The 24,113-nt window shown below is 43.8% G+C and overlaps 1 protein-coding gene across 1 annotated transcript in view; it reads right to left on the reverse strand.

Annotated features, from left to right (window-relative positions):
* Window positions 1-24,113, reverse strand: part of BAIAP3 (BAI1 associated protein 3) — a 564,909-nt gene that overhangs the window by 196,441 nt on the left and 344,355 nt on the right. The window contains exon 11 of the mRNA XM_086940582.1: window positions 3,081-3,188. Within this exon, the coding sequence (XP_086796708.1) occupies window positions 3,081-3,188 (108 nt within the window). The remainder of the gene's footprint in view (window positions 1-3,080; window positions 3,189-24,113) is intronic.

The raw sequence follows: 24,113 nt of genomic DNA on the forward strand, positions 1-24,113 counted from the left end.
TAGGCCTTGCTGTGGTGAAAAACAAAATTAGCAATATTTCATTACCAGGACTCGTAAAACACAACAGTACATGTCCTGTCTTCCAAAAATACACTGTATCTTGCCCATGGGGATACCTATGGCCTACCTTAGAGGTGCATTACATGTTGTAAAGGGGAAGGTTTGGGCCTGGCAAGTGGGTGCACTTATTAGGTTGAAATGACAGTTTAATACTGCACACACAGACACTGCAGTGGCAGGTCTGAGACATGTTTGTAGTTTGCAGGGTTGCTCATCTGGGTGGCACAATCAGTGTTGCAGACCCACTAGTAGCATTTGATTTGCAGGCCCTTGGCACACATGGTGCACTGTACTAGGGACTTACTAGTAAATCAAATATGCCAATCATGGAGAAATCAAACACCATTACACAGGAAACCATGCCTAAGGATGCCAGGTCTAACAAGTTCAAAGAGTATCAATAATTTCAAGGTAAAGAACACAAAAAATATACTTTTAACCAACCAATTAAAAAAATAGAGAAACATTTTTATGAGCAGAAAAACACAAGTGCAATAAAAAAGGATATGTGAAACTAGAGCTATAAATGTTTAAAGATTTAAAGCAAATGTAACCTAGAAAAAGGACAGTGTCATTTAAAAACAATAGTTTGGAGTTAATTGGGACGTAAGCACAGTTTCATGCCAAGAAAGATGGAGTCAAGGTCGCATACACCGGGCGGATTGTCAAAGATTATACTATCTGACTTAGTCTCGGGAATGGAAGTCCAAATTTCCAGAGTGGCAAGGTGCAATACTGTGGCTGACAAAGGTCACTCAAAAATGGATATGTTGCTGTTTCTGCTAAAGGCATTTATTTTGGTGCCAAACCCCTAAAAGCAAGACAAAGCTACATTTAGTGGCCACCAAGGGTGCTTTGTTGGTTGTGTAAAATTGCTGCCTCACCGCAGTCTAAGGTTTTTACCTTCGGACGTAGTAGCTTTTTGGAAGTCAGTATCCTTAAGATTGACAAAGCTGGAGTGGTAACCAAACAGTGCATCATGAGTCTGGATACCATAACTGCAGGGTGCCACAGAACCTGATTTTAGCATGGAAAACAGGTTAAAATGGGATTAACCTGTTTTTCTTGTCCTTCTTTGATGCAACCTTTCTTGGCAAGCCTCGGCACCGTTATCCAGTCCTCAGAGGTGAAAAAATAACCAAGTCTTACTTTTCTCTAGCAACTGGGAAAGTTTCTCCTGTTTGCTCCTGCAGTCCCTAATGCCTCACAGCAGGTATCTAGGCACCAGGTTTCTCTCGAGTCATTTTGTTTGCAGGGTCCAGTCCTCCTGCTTTTTTGTGTCCCTGAATCAGGCAAGCCGAAATCTAAACATATGAACCTTGGAGAGCAGCTCCAGTCCTGTGTACTAGGAGGTGTTGGTAGTCCTTGAGTTCTTGAATGAGTTTTCTTCTTCCAGTAGGAGTCAGGAGTCTTCCCATGTCCTGGAATGCTCTGAGGAGGGGGTGGTTGAGGTAATATATTTATCCCGTGCACTAGCCATTGACTGGAGAAATTCAACTTCTAACTATTTTCATGTAGTCCCCCACCTTCTTTCGCAACACTTCCTCCGTCCTCGTTGCTTTAATTTTAAATTATCGAAGAGCCTTAGTTTCAATATGGCAGAACATTTCTGTCTCCAGGAAGGCCTGTCTTAAGCTCCTTAGCCACTTCTCTATTGAGATGACCTCTTTTCCTATCTATAGGGTCAAAACTGGTTCTCTCCCCCTCTGTGTCTAGAGCCGGCCTGGATAAGAAAGGTCCTGGGAATGATTATGAGAAGTCGTCCTCAAGTCAAAAGAGGTAGTGCTAAGGCTGTCATTTATTCTGCCAACTGTTCCTGTCCACACCTAGATAGCTAATTCCTACAAAGTGGTCAGCAGTGAACTCCATTCTGTCTTTTGTTGTCTATGGGGCAGGCCATTGTATTCTGAGCTATAGTTTACTCTCCTAGGCATGAATGTGTATTCCATCTCTAAATGCGATGAGTGGTAGAACTGTATTTAAGCCAGCTGTGCATTTAATCTGGTCCTGGCTATCCTAAAATACATTTTTCTAATGTTACTTTCCCACTCAAATTATCAAAAATTTGATTTAATTATTATATCAAAGTTTGAAAATTAAACTGGAAACACATTTGATTGACTTTACTAGTATTTTCCCAGGTGGAGATACACATTAAACCTAGACCTGTCTTACGGAAAATGTAGCTTAACCTACACAGTAAAATTGCATTTAGGTCTTCAGTCACAGTGAGGGTACACTTTTTAAATACAGCACGTCACCATTTTATATATATGAGGCACCATGCCTTGAGGGCTTCCAAGATACTTTTTAAGGTTGACAAAGTAATATAATAAAATTGGTTGTTCTACTTGGTGATGGCAGTTTCCTTACCAATTGATACTGCAGTGCCTTTAAACAGCAGCACAGACAGAGCACAGTGGTGTTATTGGCATACATATATTTTTTTATCTTAGGCATGGGGTAATTACACATTGCAGCTCACATGTGACATTTACTCTTGCATATCATAGGTCCATTTTAGGCATCTCTAAAATGGATTTATAGGGGAGTTAAACGGATCAAACAGGAAGATTCAATGCAAAGCACATGTTTTAGGGGGCAAGCACAAGTGCTTTAATACTGTTAACCAGACATTAAAAAACTGGGGACCTCACAAAAATGAAGTAATTCTTTAAAAGCTTATAGAATTTATCTGTGGAGTTTAACAGTTAATACGAGATGAATAATCATTTGTATCTCTTTTACTTGTACCTCTCAATAAGGCAGCCAGGTCAGATAGGAGAAGCACACTAATGGGACAATGCAAATGAGAACATGACAACCTAGCAAAGGGCACGAGAAATGTGCAAGTACACACAAATAGATCCATTCAAACTAAAGCATACTTAAAAAAAGGGATCTGTTTCAAGTAAATCTTTCCCAGATCCAATCATGAGTTTGCAGTTTTAAATATTCTGAGAAATAAGTTATTAGACAATTATTGTTCAGTCAATAAGTACCTTTTGTTCAGATTTTACCTGTGAGGTGATAAGTTTGATGATTAGATGACAGTCTCCTTGAACCCGGGATGAACTTGACCGGGGTTCCAGCTTGAACGCTTTATCTAACCCCCCAACAGGAATTTCCTAAGAAACAAAACATTTGAGAGTTTTAATGAGAGCCTTTGCAAACCATTTGCAAATGTCCTGGTGAAAAGAAATCTGTATTATTTGATTTCTCAAAGGTGATGCAGCCATACACCAAAATCATATCAGGTCTGCTCAACTATGTGAAAGTACAAATGAAACTAAATGAAAAATGCAAATCGTGAGCATATCAAAGAATGATAATATTGTATTGCATTTTATAAAGACTACAACTGCTGGGTGCAAATCAAGTTCATGCTGGGTAGATTTGAGTTTTGCACTTGACTTAAATATTACAGGTCATAATGTGCACACTTTTTGCACTTGGCATGCGCATTTCTGCAGTCCATTGTACCACCTGCACCAAAATCAAGGTGTAAGCAATTAGCAGTCCATGCTTAATGGTAGCATTGACAAAATAAGTGAAAAAAACATTCCATTAGCACTTATTTTTCGCACTGCACCAATTTCTACTTGCGGAAATAAATGTGGAAAGGTAACACCACACTACATTGTTAACACAAAACACTCAATAAACAAACAGTACTTTTGTATGTTGAAATTTAAAAATGCTGATCACCATAGGAAAAGGGTTTAGATGTATCGGTTGAGTGATCCCTAGATTTTGACATTTGAAGTCGCATTTTATTTTTACCTATAATATTGTAACAAAAATATCAGTAGATTGACCAACAGTATGCAGTGTGTCAGGGACACTTTACAGCAAGTATGCGTGGGAATCAGGACAAGAGAACATGTCAGAATAAATTAACGGTCTAATTAAGAACTTGGGAGATGCATTACATCAACCAAAAATGGTGCCTGTCCTATCCGCCTTAGAGTCGCAAAGCACTGTGCGGGTTGTCCATTGCTTTTTGCCGGATGTCCTCATTAAGCACACTGTAAATATGGCCCTAGGTTTTGCTTGCCACATATTTTCCCATTTACCGCATAGTTTGTAAGTTCATAAAAAAAATCTTTGCTCAAACTAATCAAATAGTACTACTAAAATACTTATCACGGCTACAGTGCAGGGGCTTGAACTTTACAACAGCAAATTTCAGCTTTCGGGTACTGAGGGCCCGATTCACAGAACTAACTTATGACAAAATACTAACTTACTACTTTTGGTATTCACAGAAGTTAGGATTTTGTCTTAAGTTTGTCTTAAGACAGACTTAAGACAGACTTAAGACAACATCCTAACTTAAGTCTGTCTTAAGTCTGTCTTAAGAGAGACTTAAGACAAAATCCTAACTTCTGTGAATACCAAAAGTAGTAAGTTTAGGATTTTGTCTTAAGTTAGTTCTGTGAATAGGGCCCTACCTGTCTTATTCATGAATAAAGCATGTACTAATCAGATGAACATATTTACCAAACTGTATTAATGTCTCAAACTGATAGATTAAGGCATGGCTTCTTTCTTCACTATGAAGAAAATCCTCACACCCTTACATGTGATTCATCCAGGGTAAAAAGAATAATTCCTTTGATGGAATGAAACTGTTTTTCCTCACTAGGGCAAGGTCATGTTACACCACAGACACTGTTCTATAGAATGCCATTATTTCAAGGGACAGTCAGAGTGCAGAAGCATTTCAAGTACTTTACATGACGCTTTCAGGCTTGATGTCTTCTGAAATCTTAGAGTGCCTTTTAGCGAAAGGCTTACATCATAAGATATGATTGACAATTGTTTTGCAGGGAAGTTTCTTATCAGGAGGTGCTTCCTGACCCAAAGCTGAGGAGTAGTTTTAAAATTTAACTGGGATTTGCCGAATAAAAGACACATCTTTGAGTACAAGAAGGACATGCATGTCAACTTCTTTTCAGCTGAGTGCAACATTGCATGTTTCACCCAAATCCTTTTACTCTTGGACTTAGAAGGCACTTTTAAGATAACAGCATTTCTGTGCTAAAACGCTAAACAATATCACTACTCGTTGGTAAACAGCATTTTTGTCAAGATCTAGTTAAGAAACCTTTGGACTTTCTTAACAAACTTTTGAATTGTGTGTTTAGCGTTGCCAGTCATTTTGTATCAGTGTGCATTTAAAAGTCAAAGGGGCATATTACCAACAACTAGCGATAATTATCGCTATGTTGGCTTAGCAGCAATATTTTTACCGCCGAGCTGCGGCGATTTTTATCGCTTAGAAACCTTGCTATTATCAAGGTATATCTCCTAAGCCAGTGGTTCCCAAACTTTTTTGACCAGTGGCTCCCTTGACTGGGTTGGCGGTTGGTTGTGGCTCCCCACCATTTTTTTGCCGGTGGGTCAGGCAGAGCACTGCGCCGCGGCACCCCTGGCTTCTCATCACGGCGCACCGGGGTGCCGCGGCACACACTTTGGGAACCACTGTAGATAGTCCACGTCAGCTATTGGCTCATTTCACTGTGAGTGACAGCATTCTGTTCTTTCACAAGGAACACACACGCACACAAAGTAGTCTTTCAGAGTCAGGGTGTCAAGGTCTCCTATTTGAGGCCAGAAACTCTTTCTCTGCTGGCTGCTGAGATAGTCGTAACAAACTAATCAATCCACTGATAATCTGAAATGTCATTACAAATGTTACCTTGCAGAAACAAAAATAAATGGTGGAAATTCTTACTGTTATCCTAAATTGGCCAGAGCATGAAAAGGAATTGTATTGTAATTGCCTTTGTATAGCGCTTACTACCTCTCACAAGGCGCTATTCCGAGACCCATAGAGGATTAGTGATGAATAAGTATAGTGAAACATGCAAGTGAATGTGAAGTGGTGGAATAGTGTGCTAATGAAATAATGGCAGTCTTTATTAGTTGCCATGCCTCCAGCAAACAAACGTGATTTTTTCAGATAAGACATTCCGTGACTTTTTTTTTCCTCCAGGCCTCCAAGATTCACCCAGTCATAAAAAATAAATGCCCATGGCACATGGGGAGCAAACTCAAAAGCTGAGAGGGAGGAAGGAGTACAGTGAACGGCAAAATTGCGAGTTCCAAGAAACTTCTTAATTGTTTTTCATTTTATTTTGGTAAATTGTTGGATTGTCTGAATCTGAAGTGCTCGCTAGGCACCCCTGGCTGGCATTCTCACATGCCATCCAGGCCCCAAGAACGCTGTGCGCCCTTCACTGGGATTGTGTTCTTCCATTTCCCAGGGCTAATGATGATCACCCCCACTCCCACACATGTGGAGGGCTGCAAAGGAAATCTCAGGCCTGGATTATGGCTGTTGCCTGACACCTCGAGTTCCTGCATTCAGTACTCCTTAACGTAAATGCATCTTGCCCCTCCCTCCCGCCGGCCACCCTGACAGGATCGACGTTCAATTTCCAGGGTGTTTTACAGACGGGTTTTGTCATAACTGCTTCTCCGGACCCGGAAGCCCCTTTCCCCACTACCACAGAATATATTTCGGTGCATTTCTTTCAAGTCCCCCACATCCTGCTTGGCGCCGCGGCGCCCCTGGCTTCTCATCACGGCGCACCGGGGCGCCGCGGCGCACACTTTGGGAACCACTGTCCTAAGCGATAAAAATCGGCCGAAATGCATGAATATCGCTGTAAAGTCAGCGATATTCATGCATTACCGAGCGAATGCTCTTAGCCATGTTATCCACCTTCCATTGGATAACTTGGCTAAGAACTGCTCAGGGCAGGTGTTAGCTTTTGGAGATATCCGCGCTTAGCGCGAATATCTCCAAAAGTTGGTATTAGGTATTAGGAGATACCGATGTTAGCAACTGTTTCCAGTTGCTAACATCTTGGCACGCCCACTTTGCATGTCGTTAGTGATAAATTTCACTGACATGCAAAGCGGGGCCCAAGATGGTCGCTATCTCCTACTAGCTGTCGCTAACTGGTGTTAGAGACAGCTAGGTAATAGGGAGATAATTTTATCTCCGCTATCTTGGCTTTTAAAGCGGAGATAAACCCCCTTGATAATATGCCCCAAAATAACGAGAACATATTTCTACAAATGTGCCGCACAACGATGCATAAGGTTTATTGTACGTTTAATAAACAGACATATAGATTAAGCATTCAGCATGCAAACTTAAAACGTCCCATGAGAACAAGCACGCCTGAGTTTGACACAAAAAGATTAATCTGAGCCATTGTTAAAACGGAAGAACAGGATTTACAGCGGATTTGAATGCTAGAAGGTAGTATTCAAAATTGCAGGAGCAACATAGACAATACCTAGGCCGTTTAAGGCACAAAAAAATTAAGCTACATCGTTGTTACAATGAAGAACAGCATTTGCAGCATAAATGATTGCTAAAAGTCACTGTAAAAGCTTGCAAAAGCAGCAGAGACAATACCAAGTTCATTTAGGCACACGGCGCCTTGTGCAACGGAATTTTGAAATGTAACGTGTATCAAGACAATTTAGCAAGCAGAGACCAGCCCGATGTAAAACAAGCAGAATCTGGTTGCACGGGTGTTGAAATTTATAAAGAAAAAAATAAAATGTGCAAGACAAATAGGAGGGGTGCTTAAACTGCCACACTTGATATCATGATGGGAAGTATTGCCCGACTGTAATCCACAAGCATAAGTACAATAACTAACATTATCTAAGATAAATCGAATGACCGTGCAGGCACATGCACTAGTCTGTTGTACTGTGTGGGAAATCTACTATTCCACTCTGTCTGCATGGTGTGCACGGCATAGCTTATCCCTATGTCGAATGGCTGTGCTTTCCTTGAATGGATGGTTGAAGCCCTCCTGTGGTGTGCTTCTCAGCCCAAATGTGGTGTGTGGGCACCTCGTCTTTTGTCGGAAGTTGGGAATGGGAGGTGGGGATCACCCCAAGGACTCTATGGTAGCGGGCAGGGGCGGCTCTAAGCTCATGGTGGCCCTGGTGATGTAAATAATTAATTTACTCTCTTAATTTCTATGCAGGTAAGTACTTAATCAATAATAACTCAATCAGAAGGAAAGAAAACAGAGTCCGTGGTGTTAGAGTTTCTAAGGGTTTTATTCCTCATAAAGGAATCAGGATATCATGTTCTGACCACCACAGGGGTGTCAGAAGGGATAGATGAGCGCGCTCTCGTTTATTGATATTACATAGCTTATATACTTGATTTACATCATAAGTTTCAATGTGAGAGGCGTAACAGCTGAGAGAAGACAAGATAACAGTATACACGTGGTACCAATACATCATCAAGAGGCGTAAACTAGGCGTGAACTAGAGGTGTGTGCTAGAAACGTCACTGACAGGTGACGCAAGTGGGTGGCACCAAGGGGTGGTGCTAACAGAATGTTGCAATGTCAGCAGAAATCGGAAGCTTGGATGCGCGCGCAGCTGTATGACGTGTGACTGACGGGGTGCAGGGGTCTTGACATTTACACTGACGGGAAGAGACAGAAGTCTGGCATGTCAGATCAACTTGTACTTCTACCATATCTGATATCTGATGTTTAGGAACTATACTATCTGGGCGGAAAGGTCTCTAGGGTAGAAGCTATTCTATGCTAACTGTGGATGCGTGTATAAGCGCCTGAGTGTCTACATGTGAAGCGTGGGGGCACGGGGCCTTCCATGGAAGCATGGCAACGGAGGCTATGAATTACTTGTATTAAGACAGATCGGCCTTTTGGCTCTGCAGCTGGAGAGGATGTTTACAGGATCTAGTAGGCAGGAATGTATTCTCGGGGAGCGGAACAGATAACTCGAAGGTTATAGTCAGTCTTGGCAGAAAGCAGGCTTGAGCTGAGCGCGAGGGGCCGCGCTGAATATAGGACATAGTTCATGAGTACAGAGGTAGCCTGGGCAGAGCCAGGAGCCACAAAAGAGGTTCAGATGGCAGGAATTCAGGGCCCACTCTGGCTAGAGCAGGAAAAAGTGAAAAGTGTACTACAAAAAGACGTTGGCATAGCATACTTAGGAACGGACTATATAATCCATTCATGGTGCGTCTGAAAGAGGACAAGTTGACGGTGGACGCAAATGTATTTGCGTCTTCGTAACTGGCACAGGAGGGAAGTTACATGCACTTTAAGCTGGTACATGGAGTCGGTGGGGTACGCGCTAGGGAACACAACATGGCCAAAATTTAATTTTCCTCATTCCCTCCTTGTTCCCTACGGACCCTTCATGAAATATCGATCCTCATGAATCGATCAGTCTGTTCTTGTAACATCATTTGTTCTTCTTTCTTTCGGTTACGTTTTGAGTGAAAACTGGAATGTCCAATGCAAGAAGTGGCACACAGTCCACAGATCGCTGGCCCACACTGTAGGCACAGACAGCAACTGAATACTAGGACTAGGCCAATGCCTAGGAAGGATAGTATTTTCCATCCCCAAGCTGTTAACGTTGTCCAGAACCAACCGGACCAAGTCCAGGTGCCTGGATTCTGATGTATCTGATTTGCAATTTTATGAAGACGGGTGATAGCTTGATATACAGATGGTGCATTCTGTGGAATGAAAACACAGCAGCTTGACCCGATGACCTTACAGGCTCCACCTCTATCTGCCAAGATGACGTCAATTACAAGACGATTCTGAAGGACAACAACCCGCATAGCGGACTGCTCCTCTGTTAAGTTTCCTAAGGCGGAGGTAGTTTCATTTACTACAGCTTCAAGTGTTCTAGTTAATCTGCGTATTAATTTACTATTCTGGACAGGACCTAAGAAGAAAAAGAACCCTTTATTAAAATCAGTGTACTGTTCCCATGCTGTTTCTGTGTAGTCGACAAGGGGGGCATCTCTTCTGGGTCTATTCTTTATTAGATTGCTATTTCTGTGGTAATCAGAAGGAGCTAGAAAAACGGGTGGCAAAAGGAATGCAATGTAACAGGTACCATCCCAATCTGGAGGTAGACGAATGTATGCGGTATGACCACACACAAAGTAGGAATGACTGATAGCTTTGAAGGATGACTTTCCATCATCACTGAATTCGACCACAGTAGTACATTTACTATGACCTAAGGGTACTGAACCTTTCTTCTTGATACATAATTCACCAGTGACTGGCAGTACTGACATAATAGGTAGAACTGGTGCGGCTTCGGATTCGACGGTAAGAATCATAAGGCTAATTGTGTAATTACCTAATCCATATACTTCATTTTCTAGATCAGTTCCTATTCTAATGGGGAGTCCCTCCTTATCCGGGTAACAGACGTCTAGTAGGACCAAGTTCAAGTTTCCCCAAACCCAACCCCCATCGAAAACAGCAATGTCTGGATCTAAAGAATTAATTATCTTAAACCATGCCCCGCAGGAGCCATTGTGAGTGAACGAATACGGAAAGAGAGGCAGTGCTCCCTTGTAATTCTGGTAGGGAGGGAGTCGGCCACATATCCAGCAATTTGTAGCATTGTTAGTTTGATGAGAATGATGTAACATACTAATGAATGTATTGTTGCGCAGCGCCAGTCTGTAGGAAAGCTCATGAGGAGGTAGCTCACTAAAAGTGTGTTCAGCAGAGACATTGTAAGCAGATTGTTCACGCTTGAAGATAGGATAGTATATAGATAACAAGATACTAGCAATGATTATTAATATACTGAGAAAAAACATAATTATTAGTGTCACTATGCAGTGACTACGAAGTGATTTGCAATATGTTCTTTTCTTTTCCTCTCTCTCTCTAACTCGATCTAGGGGATACATGTCAGAAACTATTTAACCGATTCACCTAGGGGAGGACTTAAACAATTAAACTGTCTGACTTGCTAGATCGTAACTTCATACGATATTGTTCTTGAGGAGTTTTTCCTCGTTTGCATTCGGAAAAGTCTTTTTTATCAGAGTCTTTGGTGGGGGTGGGTGTGTCTTGTTCCGGTTTCAGTCCTGGGAATGTTTTGATATGGCTTAGGTGGACCCACCCCTTTCTTCCTTCCAATTTGACTGCGGTCTTTGTTGTTAGAAGAACGGTCTTCGGAGACTTCCAGCGGGGCTCCAACGGACTTTTCCTGTCGAAGTTTCGGACTAAAACAACGTCACCGGGGCGGACATCATGCTCCTTCACATCGGTGTTGTCGGGGAAGGCAGCGGCAACCTGTGAACGACATGATTGGAGTGCAGACATCAAGGAGGCAAGGTAATCTGTCAACATATTAGAATCAACATCGGTTATCTTTTTAGGAATGGGCGTCCCCCACATATTCGGTGGTCTTCCAAAGACCACTTCGTACGGAGATAGCCCTGATCTCGAATGGGCGACCATTCTCATATAGAATAGTGCCACCGGCAGGGCGACTATCCAGTCGACCCCTTTGTCCTGACATATTTTGGCAAGGCGAATCTTTAATGTCTGATTATGCCTTTCTACAAGGCCTGCTGCTTCTGGATGTCGGACACAATGGAACTTCCACTGGTATCCCAATAACAAGGAAACTTCTTTCATTAGGGCAGACGAGAATGGCTGACCGTTATCTGAGTACACGACACGAGGCAAGCCGTACCGTGGGAAAAATTCACGAACCAACTGTTTGGCAGTGGTCGGAGCAGTGTAATCTGGGACTGGATATGCTTCGGTCCAGCGGGACAGAGCACAGACAACTACGAGAACATATTTAAATCCTCGACAACGGTCCATCTGGATATAATCCATCTGGAGGACTTCAAAAGGGTGATCGGGAGGATGAAATCCACCTTGCTCTACAGGGACGCTTTTACCTGGATTGAACTGACAACAGATCATGCAAGTACGCACTTTCTGTTTTGCGGCTGCTCGTAAGTGTTTATTATTCCAGATATTTTGTAAACTGTCTAGCATGGCTTTCTCTCCCAGGTGGGCAGGACTATGTGCTGTATTTATCATGACTTGAACCATAGAGTCAGGGAGAAACCATGTAGATTTTCCCTTCGTCATCCAACCCTGATCTGTCTGGATCCCTCCTAGTTCGATCCATTTCTTTATTTCGTCTGCAGTAGCGTGTGTCTGAATGTCAATAACATCTAGGGTGGGATCTCGGACTGTCATGCAGTTTGTCGGATCTGTTGTCTTGGTCGTGTCAGCTGTCTGAGTGTGAGTCAGTGCTGTATGTTTTGCTGTCTGATCTGCCAGGTCGTTACCCTGGGAGACAGAATCTGTGGCTTTAGTATGGGCTTTACACTTCATGACTGATATGGCTGAAGGCAGATGTATTGCTTCTAACAGTGCTTGAATGAGAGGACCGTGCTGTATCTTGGTACCATGAGAGGTCAGGAAACCACGTTCCTGCCAGAGCATACCAAAGTCGTGTACGACTCCGAACGCATAACGGGAATCTGTGTATATGTTAACATTTCTGTTCTTCGCTAGAATACAGGCTCGGGTCAGAGCGATGAGCTCTGCTGCTTGAGCAGACAGTGTATCAATACGATGTGTTTCTTTAACTTCAGTTTCAGTGGTCACGGCATAGGCGGCCACTAATTCTCCTGTACTTGTTCTCATGCATGAACCATCCACATAAAGTGTCAGGTCTGGATTTGTCAGTGGAACATCTGTTAAATCTCGTCTGGGCTTTGTTACTGCATTAATAATCTCTATACAATCATGTGGAGCTGGATCTGTCATAACTGTAGGTAACAATGTTGCTGGGTTCAAGATACTGCAGCGTCTGATTTCTATGTGTGGCTGGAATAATGTCAATTCGTAACCTGTCAATCGTGCTATAGTCAAGTGTTGAGTCTGGGTTCTGTTTAACAGAACCTCTACAGAATGTGGAACTTGTACTGTTAATTGATGACCTAAAACAATTGAATCGCTTTGTCTGATTGCTAACGCTGTTGCTGCTACTGACTTTAAGCATGCAGGGAGTGCCTGTGCTACTGAATCCAATGTACTTGAAAAATAAGCGCAAGGCTTATGTGAACCTGCTTGATCTTGAGTGAGGACAGACAATGCTGTACCATCACGTTCTGTAACAAAAAGTGTAAACGGTTTGCTGTAACATGGTGTCGCTAAAACTGGTGCTTGGCATAAAGCTTTCTTTAATTCCTCAAAGGCTTGTGTGTGTTCCTGGGTCCAAGGAAGGACAGTCGAAGTCGCTGCCTCCTGTGTCGTTAACTGGATGAGTGGTTTAGCTAGAAATGCATATTGAGGAATCCATTGTCTGCAGTACGAGGTGAGGCCTATGAAGGCCCGCACTTCTTTTTGTGACTGGGGTCGGGGCATGTTTACTATTAACTGAATGCGATCGGGAGTGAGCTGTCTCCCCACTTTGGACAGCAAGTGACCCAAGTACACAACTTGCTGAACACAGAATTGTAGCTTCGAAGGAGACACCTTGTGTCCCTTGTCGGCCAGAAAATGCAAAACTATCAGAGATGCTTGTTCACATTCGGGCTCACTTCGTGCGGTGATCAGCAGATCATCGACGTACTGTAGTAAGGCTGTATTAACTGGCATTTGAATACAATCTAGTTGTCTTTTCAGTGCTTGACTATAGATGCTGGGGCTTTCTGTAAATCCTTGAGGTGCGCGGGAAAATTTGAAACTTCGTCCATTTAAACTGAATCCGAAGAGATATTGGCTCTCCGGGTCAATGGGTACACTGAAGAAGGCGTTCTTGAGATCGATTACAGTAAAGAACGTTGCTTCTGAATCAATAGCAGTTAACAGGGTGGAGATATCGGGGACCACAGGATACTGTGGTACAATGCATTTGTTCAGTTCTCGAAGATCAATCACCAGCCGGTATACTGGCGGTGCATTGCGGTCTGTACGTTTAAGAATTGGAATGATGGGGGAATTACAGATATTGGAGTCGGTCTCTACGACCACTCCTTGGGCAATAAGCTCTTCAATGATTTTCAGTAAGGCCACTACAGCATCGGGTGGTAACTTGTATTGTCTGATTCTGGGTAGAACAACACCTGTCTTGAGTGTAACACGGTATGGTGTGATATGCATACAACCTACATCAGCTGGGCCTTTTGCCCATAAGTGATCTGGTACATTTTTCAATCTGACATCAAAGTCACGTAGAACATAATGACCCTTGAAATCTCGTAGAAAGAGTCTGACTCCCTCCGGAGAACAGCAAATTATAGCTCCTAAAGCCTTTAGTGTTTTAATTCCTAACAGATTTTCGGGACATGATTTCGTAAGTAACAAATCTGTAACTCGAGATAATGGACCCACAGTTAGTGGTACTGGTTCTGATACTTCATTTACAATAGGCTGTCCTGAAAAACCAAGGGAAACATTCTGTGAGCCTGAGAGGGGTGCCCCTGGAACCTCATTATGACTTATAGTAGTGCGACTTGCCCCTGTGTCAATTAAAAACTTTCTGTCTTTTCCTAATACGTGACTATGTACATATGGACCTTCTTGATCTACAGGAATTTCAATAAGAGGCAAATCACTTTCCCTCCCTAGGCTGTTTCATGTATAACGCTGATAATCTGGATATGCCGACTGGGCATACTGGTACATTTGTTGTGAGACTTCTCTAGTTGCAGCAGCGGGCTGTGTCTGAGCATGCTGTGGCTGTGGTACTGCTACTGTCTGTACTGTATGGGACTGATCATGCATAGGCTGTGTATTCTGCATTGGCTGTTCGTTCTGTGAGGTCTGTTGATGACCCTGTTCATGTCTAGGCGGACGCGGTCTTTCTTTAGTTTTACCTGTCTCGATGTTATGTTTCAGGACTGGACATTCATGTACGTAGTGACCTGGCTGCTTGCAATAATTACATGTCCCTTTAACGGGAGCGGCAGAATGATTTGTCTGAGCCCCACCTTTTCTATGACCCTCGGCTGGAATTGTCTGAGCTACTAACATTTTCATTTTCGTGTCTTTCATGCGTTTCTGTTCCTGCTCTTGTTCTTCCCTAATTCTATTCTGGTGATATTGTAACATTTGTAACATCTGTGATGGCGTATTTGCCTGCCAAGTACTTTCAACCTTGTACACTCTATTTTTAACCAGTGGTAGGGCGTTCTCTACTAATTTCGTTACAAAAAGGTGTGGATATGACTCACTACTTGTTTTTAGGCCACTATTGATAATGAAACATTTCTCGAATCTCGAATAAAAGTCACTAGTATCTTCATCTTGTTTCTGTTTGCAGGACGAGATTGCGTCCCAATCTTCCTTTCTAGTTGTCAATAATCTTGGCAGAACCTGTACTATTAAACCTGGTAATGCTTTAGTCAGATCCCCAAGGCCTAACCCTGGGACTCGTTTCTTTTCTTCGTCTTCTATCTCTGCCCATGCTATCTTTGACTCTCCCACTTCCCAATCCTTCTCCTTTAATTTCTCGTAAATGCCCGTGGGCAACAGTACTTTTAACATTTTCATAATATCATCATACGTGTAATCTCCCATCAATAACATGTCTTTAAGCTCTCTGTGAAAACCTGCAGGGTCTTTATCATGGCACGGAACTAATTTCTTCATTTCTAGTAGTTCTAACTTAGTCAGTGGTGTGTGAACATACACACGTTTCAGGTTATTATCGGCACCCATAACTGGATGTACTTCTCGTAAGGGATTCTGGCTTTCAATGCCGCCACCGCATTGCATGTGGTACATTTTTCTTTCTGGAGGCGGGGCGGGAACATATTCAGAGCTCAGGAAAGTGTTATACTTACGTCGTTGTTCTAGAATTATTTGTATTAATTTGGTACTAAAACCTCTCCATCTATCCATGATTAGTGCTTCTAATGTTTCATGTAAGGGACCTGGATCAGAATGATGGTTTCTGAACTTGATAAGGAGGTGCTGAATCATGTATACACCTGCTATTTTCTGCTCTTCCGGGGAAAGGTTCAAGAATGTCTGCACTAACGTGTCATCATTATATATGTCTGCGTTTTCGGCCCACAACACGGCCGACCGGGCTAGTTCCTGTTCATCCATAGAATTTAGTATATGATACCCTACTCGATCTCGAAGCCTTTTATCAGTTTCCTGGAACTGATGTTCAGAAGAATTCGGATTTGTTAAAGCGGAGAAAAGAACTCTCTTGCTCTCCGGACGGACACCTTTCCTAAGGTAGTTTCCCCTACCTACATACGCTATGATATCTGTAGACTTTTCTGATGTTTCATCTTCATCTTCCTCCCCGGAGGAAGTTTTATCAGTTTCTTCCTGATGTGCAGTTAACACTGCCTTTCTAATTTTCTGGGACATAGTGGCTATGCTAGTCCCCTTGTCATGTTTTGCTTCTGCTATATTTTGGCCCCACTTGTTCAATGCATCTAATTCACTCTGATCTGTCCCGGGCCTGTCTCGTTCTCTTATCACACAATTAATGAAGAATCGTAATATCTGTTTTTGAACGTCAACTTTCTGTTTATACATGGCAGCTTTAACACTGTCGGGGTCTTTCCCCGTCTGTATGAATTTGTATAGTCTGTCGAGAGCTTCCTGCATTCCTACACAGCATAGCAAGTTATCGGTGGCAGATCTTAAGCGCAGTGATGCTAATACCATCAGATCGTCTGTTCCGGGTACTGGATCATATCTGCAGAATGACATCCTATCTTTGAATGCGTCAAGCCGGGCTGAATAGGGAGACTGGAAAGGATTCTGTGTGTCCTTTAAATGCAATCTGTGTGTCGGTGGCGGGGTCTGTAGACCCGCTGTCGCACCTCCTGAGGCGGATGCTTGGGCATTATCTCTCCGCGGAGTCTGTATCTGGACTTGAATCTGTCTTTTAGTAAGATCAGGTAGTACTGGTTTCGGTAGGTCTGTCTTAAGAACGGGGGGTGGCGGAGCTGGCGGAGCGGGAGAGGTCTGTTGCGGTACCGGTGGAGCTGGATCTGGGGGCGCAGTGCCACCCCCATCCCTGTCAGTAGGCAGGGCACGAACAGGCAGATTGGTGTAAGCTGGTGCTACATCCTCTAGATATGAATTCAGGAATATGTCTTTAGTAGTTTTATGCATCACTTTAGTTGGAACTAACGGTGTCGGTAAGTTTGTTGGTATCTCTGATTCAGTTTCGGATGGGCCATCTGCTACGAGATACATACCGTTTACAAGATTATTTCGGGCACGGTCTATTTGTTCTGTTTTTACTCGGATCCCTTCAGTAACTAATTCGTTTTCTCGCTCTTTATCTGAATCTTTAAGTCTGTCTTCTCTACGGAGTGCTTTGTCCGCACGCTTACGTGATTCCTTACGCCAAAATTCTATGGCGTCCTTCTGAGATTGCCTAGCTTTCTTTTTCCATAATGCTTCTTCTACCCTCATGATGCACTCGGCATCCCACGTTCCGGTAACAGGCCATCTGTGTCTCTCGTCTAGGTGTTTGGTGTAATCGGCCCATAAATCTAGATATAATATGGCATCTATGCCGTGCTTTTGATACATAAAATTGCCTGGAGTGTCCCTAGGGGGGATAGGAATTTCTTCCTCTAGTAACCCTTTCCTAGTTCCGATCTGTTTTAACTTACTGAGAAACGGCATCCTGCTTACTTATTTACTGAACGCTAGATCTTTATTCCTTAATACTTTTTAACAGCTATATTGTATGGGAAAAAAACACAATAATACACGTTTAAACAGTCACAGTCATACCACGACATTAATTACATGAAAACATTGAAGACATAGCTAACTACCCCCTACACTGAATGTACCGCTCAACGGTACGGATACACTGCTGTAACAGTGCAGAAATTCGGAATCCTAGATATACTGCTAAACAGTACAGATACACTGCCTAAAAACAGTGCAGACCGGACTTGCGTACCCAAACCCGTCTAGATACGACCCAGCAATGGTACTCACCGGGAAGCACGGAAACAGAAGGCCTCGGAAAACTCGACTGGACTCGACTCGGAACTTCGGAAAACTTCGGAAAACTTCGGAAAACTTCGGAAAACTGGTGGGCCTCTTCACACCTCGGACCTTGCTTCTTTCGGCTGGGCTCTGGTCGGGATCCTCCGCACTCCTCACCGCCTCGTCTGGGCACTGATCGCAGTCTTCGTCACCTCCGTGTGTCAGAGGGGGATGCAGGAAATCCTGCCAGTACACGTGTTGTCCGTCTAACTGATGGCAGGGGACACGGATTGCAACGCACCTTCCGGCGCGTGAGGTGGGGGAGGGGTCCCTGTTCGGGCGCCAAAATGATGTAAATAATTAATTTACTCTCTTAATTTCTATGCAGGTAAGTACTTAATCAATAATAACTCAATCAGAAGGAAAGAAAACAGAGTCCGTGGTGTTAGAGTTTCTAAGGGTTTTATTCCTCATAAAGGAATCAGGATATCATGTTCTGACCACCACAGGGGTGTCAGAAGGGATAGATGAGCGCGCTCTCGTTTATTGATATTACATAGCTTATATACTTGATTTACATCATAAGTTTCAATGTGAGAGGCGTAACAGCTGAGAGAAGACAAGATAACAGTATACACGTGGTACCAATACATCATCAAGAGGCGTAAACTAGGCGTGAACTAGAGGTGTGTGCTAGAAACGTCACTGACAGGTGACGCAAGTGGGTGGCACCAAGGGGTGGTGCTAACAGAATGTTGCAATGTCAGCAGAAATCGGAAGCTTGGATGCGCGCGCAGCTGTATGACGTGTGACTGACGGGGTGCAGGGGTCTTGACATTTACACTGACGGGAAGAGACAGAAGTCTGGCATGTCAGATCAACTTGTACTTCTACCATATCTGATATCTGATGTTTAGGAACTATACTATCTGGGCGGAAAGGTCTCTAGGGTAGAAGCTATTCTATGCTAACTGTGGATGCGTGTATAAGCGCCTGAGTGTCTACATGTGAAGCGTGGGGGCACGGGGCCTTCCATGGAAGCATGGCAACGGAGGCTATGAATTACTTGTATTAAGACAGATCGGCCTTTTGGCTCTGCAGCTGGAGAGGATGTTTACAGGATCTAGTAGGCAGGAATGTATTCTCGGGGAGCGGAACAGATAACTCGAAGGTTATAGTCAGTCTTGGCAGAAAGCAGGCTTGAGCTGAGCGCGAGGGGCCGCGCTGAATATAGGACATAGTTCATGAGTACAGAGGTAGCCTGGGCAGAGCCAGGAGCCACAAAAGAGGTTCAGATGGCAGGAATTCAGGGCCCACTCTGGCTAGAGCAGGAAAAAGTGAAAAGTGTACTACAAAAAGACGTTGGCATAGCATACTTAGGAACGGACTATATAATCCATTCATGGTGCGTCTGAAAGAGGACAAGTTGACGGTGGACGCAAATGTATTTGCGTCTTCGTAACTGGCACAGGAGGGAAGTTACATGCACTTTAAGCTGGTACATGGAGTCGGTGGGGTACGCGCTAGGGAACACAACATGGCCAAAATTTAATTTTCCTCACTGGGCAGGGTGCATAGGTAGGGGGCCCTGGAAGAGGGGGTCCAGGTGGGGCGGGGCCCCCCGGAGCTCAGGAAGGGGGTCAGGGTGTTTGGAAGTGGAACAGAGCCGGAGGCCGCCAAATCCCTGCCATTGGGGCCGCCACGCAAATATGTATCCATCCTCAGAGGATTATTATATTAAGGATATATATTGGTGTGGGGGCCCCTGGGGTTTGGCGGCCCTGTGCAGGTGCACAGCTTGCACATGCCTAAGGCCGGCCCTGTAGCAGGGCTGTTGTCGTTCACTGTGTTCTCTGGATGGAATAGATATATATGGTGCCCAGACTGTTTCATATCGTTTGCTTCTGTTCCACAGTGTTGTGTTCTCCATTGCTAGTCAATGCCACAACCTATTAAGCCAGCCTTCCTTTTTAGTAGTGTGGGCTGTATTGCTGCAGTTATGGCAATCATAAGTTGTTTTCCTCTCATGCCAAGGACACCAGTGGTACACTGATATACAGTACTATGTGCCTTCCTCTGCTTTGCAAATGTGCCAGGCAACTGATGTGTTATAGTTCTGCACTAAATCAACAGCTGCAACACACAAATTTGCACAAAACTACCATGTTAGTATGGCACCTAAAAATACTTATACTTTTCAGGGCAGTGGCTGCTGTCCTCCAATGGCCGAAGCTCTAAAACTGCTTTCTCAGTTATAGGCACATAGACAGCAGCTCTCCGTAGGCTGAAAAGCAACATTAAAGCATAGGGCAGAGGTGGAACGCCCTAGCTGCTCAACACCACCCTTCTGTTTGTGCTCTAGGTGGGGGCGGTGCAAAATGGAAATAACTGGCAAGAGGCCAGAGTTGTATGATGTTACAACGCAGGCATTTACCACGCAAGCCTTTACATATATACAGTCACTGGGGAAAAAAGGTTACAGGGACTTCCTAGTTAGGCTGACATTTCACTCATACAAAACCACATAAATTCAGCAGTTATAGTTATCTTTGCTAACTATAACTTACAACCCCTCAATGCACTGCTTATGACCTCACAAATTAGATCACTCATGACATGGTCAGTGACATCACAGGTGACATCACTGTTGACAAATCTAATGACATCCAAAACACAAAATCGGTGTGACACCCTCTAATTGTGCTTGAAACAATTATTCAGCACACCTTTCACTACTGTCTATCTTTCCACCTACTGCTACACTTCCTTCAGAAAAAAGACGGGGCAATTCCTAGAATTTGACGAGGTAGGCTCTCTCACGTAATGTGACATGCTTCATCATTTGCCACCTCGTCCCACCCTGGTAAGGGGGTACTACCAGGCCAGACTCGACCTCAGGGTGGGGCTGGCCTGAGGGAGTTCTTAGAAATTACTTACCATGGCATGAGTGATGTAATATGTGAAGCATGGACTCTTCTCTAACCAGGAGACGACAAGAAAGAAACTACTCATTAGTCACTACACATCAACTTGTGCTCCAATAGATCAACAATCAATTCACCCCCATTGAGCATTACACCTCCTCCAGCAGGAGGCTAGAAAATCAGCATATCAAAGCCAGAGGCGTTAAAGCTTCTTCCGCCTTTGATATGCAACCCCGCTTCCTCTCGACCTGGGAGATGCACGCTCTGCCCTGAGGCCGATCCGGCACCAGGACAGGCAGGAAATTAGTTATGCGAAGATGGGTGGAGCACACTCAGGTCAGACACACCCCTAGGGTGAGCTGCCTGATGTGCCCCACTCTAAGATTATTCTGCCATCTTGGTGATGGTAAAATTAGGACCACTGGGACAAGGTTATGTCCACTTCCCGCAGGAAGTGGTCATATAGGGGGCGTAGTGACCCCATGGTTAGTAGCCCATTGGCTACTACTTTACACTCCTCTAGCACTCCTAAATTGAGAATTGTAGGTGGCCGCCTGACACCAGAATGTCAGACTCACCTGACTACAGAAGAAGAGGACACTGAAGAGACGATCAATGCAAGAACTGAAGACTATTGTGGGCTTTTGGCACCAAATCCTGCCTGCGCGGTCCAGACTTGACAATTGCAAAGACCCGACTCATCCTGCAGCTGTGCACCTTCCAAAAGCCTCAGAGCATTGCCAGTACTTTGAAAACCAACCCGCATCTCCCTTGGAGTGGAGGAGCCACCCTGCAGGTATCGACTGCGATGTCTGGTTCCAAGAAGCTGATGATCAGCTGGTCCACCAAAGCAGTAGCCACGCAGGAGGAGGTCAGCATACTCAAAGAGGTGGGATCCATTTCCTTCTCAAGTTTGGAAATGCCAGGACCCCTACTAGCCTTCTTGCACCAATACTTGGGGTACCGAACCTCTAGCTGCGACCAACACTTGTTTAAAGGCCAATCTGACTCCAACGATCTGAAAACTGACCAGCCGATGAGGGACAACAGCTCTGCAAAGGCTAGCATCGAAAGTGTTCCAGCTGTCCTGATTTGCTGCCCCTTTCTGATCCAGACCGAGAACCGTGACCGCCTATGACGCACAAGGGCCAGTTGACCAAAACCCGCTGCACCCAAGCCCCCAGGCCCAGATCCATGAACACCGACTGCTCCCCCTCTCTCCCAGGTCTCTCATAAATTGAGCCCCCTCATTGTGAGAACCCAGATCTCTTCCCAAGTCCATATTTGCAGCCTATTTCTAGGTGGCTCACCTCTTTGCCAACGGTGTAGTGCATAAGACTGCCAACCAGTCCAGCACCTCTGTACCCAGACACACCAGGGCAGGTAAAACTGAACTGCTCGTGGCACTCGGGACCTTGGCTTCCTAACACCTCACCTCCTAAAGGGGATCCTCGAAATCTTATTGCAAATACCTCTATGAAATAAATGTTCTTTGCTCCATAAGAAAAGCATTCCTGCGTAAATACTCACTGTTTGCTAACATTGCTAAAAACTGTAAAGTAATACCTTGAAAATTAGTTACCAAATCACAAAGTTCTTGTTGTTGAAATATATATAAAATCTGTTATTTTTCTAAATTGGTCTTGATTTTCTTCTTTCGTGTATGTCTTATTTATTGACTCTGTGTGTGTTCAACAAATGCATTAACACTACCCTCTGATAAGCCTCAACTGCTCAGCCTTACCACCACAAAATGGAGCATTCAGGATTATTAATTTAAACCCTGTAAGCCAATAAGGTCATCTCGACTTTCTACATAGTGCACCTCTTTTTGGTACACTACATAAACAAGCATTTGCAATGCAATAGGTCTCGCATTTACACTAGTTTGAGCTATTGGCATTGTAAATGACAATACCTTTTTAAGTTTTGGTTTTTAAAACATACATAAAAGGCATTGTCATTTATAATGGCAATAGCTTAACGACACCTATTGCATTGCAAATGCTTGTTGAATCCTGCCGCCCCCAACATTGTTGTCTGTTCAACGGTTTGCAACTGCATTCACAAACCATTGATTCATTTGATTGTTTCTCGCAATTAGGAGGGGAGCCCCTTTCACGCTCCTTCCTATCTGTAATTCAAAATGAGTCACAAAACCAGTCTTGTATATCTGACTCGCAATAGGACGTTTATAAATCACAATATGCTCTTTTGCTGTCTCTGTAGTGTTTGTACATCAGTTCCTTAATTTCTCATAATCAGTCCTATGCCAAGATTAATATTGTAAATAGATGTTTTATACAACGGGAAGAAGCATGTCTTTGCTCGTAGGTGATACAGAGTGCCACCACTATGGGCTTCATATAAAACTACAAACCGAACGTGGATAATAAAAGGTGCTGCTCACCAGCTAAGACTCATCAAAACAATCGAACGTCTCCCACTACAAGATGGCAACTGTTTGTACAGGCATTGGTAAACCCGATACCGGAAAATGTTATCACCAGCCTGGCTTCGTGCAACTACAAGACTCAAAAGAGGCGCGAGGAACTTCCCAGGTCAACCTCAATGATGGGAAGCCGGGTTCCAGTCTCGGCAGGGACGCTTAACATCCTGTGGGGTGCAGCCGCTAAAGTTAAAGCATGCCGTGTTTGAAAGTGAAAGCGGGCAGAAACCCATTTAAAAAAAGTTAAAGCATGCCGTGTTTGAAAGTGAAAGCGGCCAGAAACCCATGGAAGAAAAGTTAAAGCATGCCGTGTTTGAAAGTGAAAGTGGCCAGAAACCAATTAAAGAAAAGTTAGAGCATGCTGTGTTTAAAAGTGAAAGCGGACTTAGAAACTAAAACAAGCTGTTGTCATCACCCTTTCACTTTAATGGGAAAAAAAGGATCTACACCGAGTAATGAAGGAGACCGCGTCTCGCTGCAAGCAAACGATCCAGTCCGGATGGGTCGTCGCAGAAGGAGACAGGGCCGTAACAAAAAAGCCTCACTTTCAATCGGAGGCAAGCGTTTAACATAAACTATGACACTAGCCAATAAGAAAGATGGGCGGGGCTTCAAGTCCACTTCTAAAATCTCCTCTACCACAATATGTCTTGCAGAGCGAGGAGCGCATGCGCGCTCCAATGCTATGTCTGCGAGACCTAAAAACCAGCTTCCTTCACAGATATATTTACTTTAAATAGACTTACCATGCGCGGTAATGGTATGTGTGATAAAATACCCCAAAAATGCATGCGTGGTAAATGCATGTGTGCTAAAAGCTACGTGGTAAAGGCTCTGCGTGGTAACTGCCGTCTTTTAAAGGCTGTTTCCCCCCAG

This window comes from Lissotriton vulgaris, chromosome 10 (genome assembly GCF_964263255.1).
Source record: "Lissotriton vulgaris chromosome 10, aLisVul1.2, whole genome shotgun sequence".
NCBI lineage: Eukaryota > Metazoa > Chordata > Amphibia > Caudata > Salamandridae > Lissotriton > Lissotriton vulgaris.